The following is a 4,641-nucleotide window of genomic DNA, read 5'->3' on the forward strand; positions in this document are numbered from 1 at the left end:
TATCAAAATGAAGATAGGAAAGTGTAGAATAAAATTATACCTATTTGGAAGCCCAATGGATGCTGGAGATGGCCGGAAAATAGTCTCAAAGTTGACTGGTTGGAGGGAAAACTGGAAAACTCGCCGAAACTGGGTAAACTTTAAACGTTCATAACTTCTTCAATACTCAACGAAATCAAGTGATTCAAAAACGAAAATCATACTTCTCGACAACACGAAGAGAATTGTACCTTTTTAGATGGCTAAATCGTCGTGGTTTGGCCGAAAACGGCTCAAAAGTGGCTAACTCGAGACCAAGGCAGCAAATTTTGAGCTATTTTCCAGTTTTTCGACGGCTAACTCGCCATGGTTTGGCTGGAAAACAGCTCAAAAATGGCTATCTTGGTCTCTAGTTAGCCACTTTCGAGCTATTTTTTGGTCAAACCACGGTGATTTAACAATCTAAAAACGTACCATTCTCTTCCTCTCGTCGAGAAGTATGATTTTTGTTTTTGAATCACTTGATTTCGTTGAGTATTGAAGAAGTTATGAACGTTTAAAGTTTACCCAGTTTCCGGCGAGTTTTCCAGTTTTTCTTTGGACCAGTCAACTTTGAGGCTATTTTCCGTCTATCTCTGGCAGCCATTGGGGTTCCAAATAGGTAAAATTGTATTCTACACTTTCCTATCTTCATTTTGATATATTGGGTCAAATTTGGTTAAGAAACGATTGAGTTACGAACAATAGAGGAGCCATGAATTATTTGGTGGGTGGGCTAAACTAAAATTATTTGGTGGGTGAGGAGCCCACCCTAGCCTTGTTACTGCCTTCGCCGTTGGTTACGAAACTTTGAAAATTGTCCAAACTTCCGGCCAAGAGCTCCGGGACACTTAACGGAGTTTTTAACGGAATGACCAAAATGATGGATGGTGGACAATCTCAGGGCCCACTTTTATCGATTTGAAATGTTAGGGACCAAAGTGATGAGTTATGCAAATCTCAGGGACCCGCTATTTAGCATTTTTTAAAAACTGTAAGTTGTCAACTTGTGAGGATTATCTAGAACATGGCAATTCGTATTATCTCATATTATCTCATATTCTCTCAATTTTTCATTTCTTCTTTGGTTTAGAGATCGAGAAAAGAAAAAAGAACTGGTTGTGATTAATTAACCGTTGGAAGCCCCTTCGCATCTCATACAACATCTTGCCCTTCATGTTTGTGTTCATTTACAATCTCGTACATTTTAAAATATTTCAAATCCGATCTCATAGATCTTTAAAATATTTTAATTTTATATATTTACTTATTGTTGAGCCTAACATAATCCCAGAAATTCTAGAGGCGACACGTGGATTTTTCCCCAAGAAAGATAAGATTGCCCTTAATAAATGGGCAGGCTCCTCAGATACTCCCACGTGTAGTGACACCTTGAAGGTCTCAGCAGCTGAATACTCGCCCACAGCTCACCTACCTTTGGTAAGAAAAAGTTAAAGCATTAAAGATAAGGATTAATTACCCAAATCATATCTTTAATATATTCCCAATTGAAGATTGACTCCATTCAAGTAAGTAATCTCAATTTAAATCAATTAGGGATAATTACTCCATTATCTCAAGATATTATTTCCTATTTAATATCTTGAGAATATTTCTCCATAAACATTGGCCAATAAGATACCGCCTGTGTAGGGTAAAACCCTAACAGTATGGCTGGCCCTCTCCCCCTATATATACCCCATATTCTACCAAATTTCAGAGACCTTGGCTACCCTTAAAAGCCCCAAATACTTTATTCTTCTCAAAGAAAGTAACTTAGGCATCAGATATCTATTGGCCTAACCCTTCCCCCCCAACTCGTGGGTGCGTGAGGCTTGAATTCTTGATGAAAGGTGTTGATTGTTTTGCATGTGCATTTTCCTCAAGATTGAAGACGGCGGAAATTTGCAACGACAAATTGGTATTTTCATTGAGAGCTGATTCAAATACTCGAAAAAGCCTCTTGCATATGTTTCTTGAATTTTATGTTACGTTGAATTTCTCACACGCCTTATCAATTAATTTTTCCTAGAAAAGTTTCTTGATCAATCCCTGGAGAAATGATACAATGGTAAGAAATTCAGAAACCACAACGAAAACTAAGATTTGGATCGAAGAGTAGAGATGAGGACATAGTCCCATAACGGCAATCCTTAAGACTCAACGCTACGGTGGGAGGAGCCCCACTACCGCGTAGCCATAACACCACTGCTGCCACCACCTTACAGCCTATGGTAAGGACCATTGCAGTAGCAGCCCAAGTCGGAGCCTAGACGCGTGTTACAATGACCCATCGCGTTACACAGGAGCCTACAGCCCAAGGGTAAGAGGTCCACGACATGGCAGCTACTACAGCAGGCCCAGTCCATTGCAGCAACCTTAGCTGCCATCCAGTGAGCCCAGGCATTCCAGGCCCATGCTTAGGCCCACGGGAACCCAGCAGGAGCAGCCCACGAGTAGGTGGCCCAAGCCCAACTCCTTACCAGTCGAGCCGAGCCCACTACAAGCCGAACCCAAGCTCGCAAGGACCAAGCATCGCCCAATGCGCTTATACATAAAGCCCAACCATCCAGCCATGTTGGCCCGTCCCGCGATTCGCTCCGGCTACCCTGTCGGCGGCCCAATCTAATCCAAGGCCACTTCAAGCGATCCAGATTTTGACTACTGTCTCGCGATCGATCCAGGGTTAGTTTAACCCCACTTTTATGCAAGAATGCCCTTTCTGGGCTCAAACTTTGTACATGCAGTCCACTACACTTCCACCACACATGGAGATGCCCGTTATCTGGACTCTTTCAATCCGAATGACAATCACCAACTGCCCTAGCAGGTCACCAATTTGACGAGCACACTCGCGCAGGAAACCACCTTAGTGAACCAGCCCTTTGAACGAATCGAGACGCAGCGTGCCCCAGACGAGGTATCCCGAAGCTGGACAAGGGGTGGAAGAACATGACTCATTCCAATGACGTCCTAGTAAAGAGCCGTTCAGCCTGCTAAGAACCATGCATTTAAGTAGTGTGCACTCTCGTTTAGGCCCTCGGGAAAACATCTTCTCCCGCTTCATTGACAGAGAAGCGTTCAATCTTGACTTAGCTCACGAGTTAGTGTGCATTCGAGGTTGGGTCCACATTCCGATAAACACTCAGGCCTTTCCAGGTGAAGCGTCCACATAATGTTAGGCCCACAAGGAGATCCTCTCGCAAGGTATCAGAGTAAACAGCCACATGATGGACCAAGAAGAGCACGACAGTAGTCCAACTTAAGTTCCATTGTCAGCCCCCGCCAAGCGCGATGACGAGTAGCATAGAATGAACCACGTGCACTGCGACCACGACACAAATAAGCACAACATGCCAAAAAGCAACATGGACCAACAAGTTAGCACCGGGGACAGTTGGAGGCTTTGATGTCCCCACTAAACGTAAATTCAGGAGGAAGTACAAAGGCTCGTAGTAAAGTAGCTGCGCGGATTCTAGCGCATTAATATTACTGACGATGCCCTTCATAGGGAGCATGTCACCGTTTACAGAAGAGATCGAGCAAACAAGGCCATCGCGGAAATTCAGCCCGCCGTATTTTAACTTGTTCAAAGGGAATAAAGATCTGGACAGACACTTGATACACTACCGAAGCACCATGATCCTTTATTGCAGCAATGAAGCTCTCATGTGCAAAATCTTTTCCACAACGCTCCAAGATGAGACGCAAGACTGTTTCTACACCCTGCCACCATGTTTAATCCAGAACTTCAGTGAGTTTTCCTTGGTTTTTACTAAGGAATATTCATCCTACCACTCGATCAATAAGAAGTCTGACCACCTCTTCAACATGAAGAAGGACCTAAAGGAGTCACTCCACACATACGTCAAGAGGTTCAAGGCAGAGAACGCGAAGATCGTCAGATGCGATGACAACATAACATTCTTAGCCTTCCGGAATAGGCTCCCAATAGATCACCCATTTTTCGGAGAATTGATCATGGGCGAGAACTTGAGCCTAGCAGACTCTTATGCTTTGGTAGAAAAGCACTCCCTTTGGGATGAGGCCAAGCAATCTCAGAAGTTACCTGAGCAGCTGCACAAAGACGTAGAGTCGACTCAGAATAAGGCGGGCGATAAACTACTCAATAACAAGGACAAGCCAGGAAACAGGTACAAGGACCAATCATCAATAAAAGGAAGCCCAAGACGTACACTAAGTTTTCGGTCCCAATCAACCAGATGTTTCACGACTTTAGGAACAAGTCGTGGTTCAAGATGTCGCAGCCCATGAAGGGAGACACATCCAAGATGAACTAACCAAAGTAATGCAAATTCCACAGAGGTTCGGGGCACACAACCAAATACTGCACCACATGGATGAAGTACCTTGAGAAGCTTATGAAGGAAGGCAAGTGTGACCAGTATGTCGATAGGCCAGCTGCCTGGCCAAGGCGAGAATCATAAACCAAAGTTGAACCCCCAGCCAAGACGATCCCAATCAACAGCATGTTTGCCGAATCTGGGTATCTAGGGGCCACCAATAGTTCCAAGAAGAGGAAGATCCAACAGGTAAGATTAGTCTTTCAAGTTCAAGCCATAGATGTTATACTTGGACCAATCATCAGCTTCACCGAGCAAG

General features: G+C 44.0%; 1 protein-coding gene across 1 annotated transcript; it reads left to right on the top strand.

The window, feature by feature from the left end:
• The first annotated feature begins 3,516 nt into the window (after window positions 1-3,516).
• Window positions 3,517-4,319, top strand: LOC103443948 (uncharacterized). Its single transcript, XM_008382850.1, has 2 exons — window positions 3,517-4,172; window positions 4,259-4,319. Exons 1-2 carry the CDS (start codon window positions 3,517-3,519, stop codon window positions 4,317-4,319), a joined length of 717 nt encoding a protein of 238 aa, XP_008381072.1.
• The last annotated feature ends 322 nt before the right edge of the window (window positions 4,320-4,641 follow it).

The sequence above is a fragment of the Malus domestica genome, chromosome 05 (genome assembly GCF_042453785.1).
Source record: "Malus domestica chromosome 05, GDT2T_hap1".
In the NCBI taxonomy this organism is placed as follows: domain Eukaryota; kingdom Viridiplantae; phylum Streptophyta; class Magnoliopsida; order Rosales; family Rosaceae; genus Malus; species Malus domestica.

What these genes read in the sequence shown, in the direction of transcription:
- LOC103443948 (XM_008382850.1), top strand. Translation starts at nt 3,517, where the DNA reads ATGCCCTTCATAGGGAGCATGTCACCGTTTACAGAAGAGATCGAGCAA. An exon ending in AAGGACAAGCCAGGAAACAG is followed by an intron (nt 4,173 to 4,258) that starts GTACAAGGACCA and finishes TCACGACTTTAG; the next exon opens with GAACAAGTCGTGGTTCAAGA.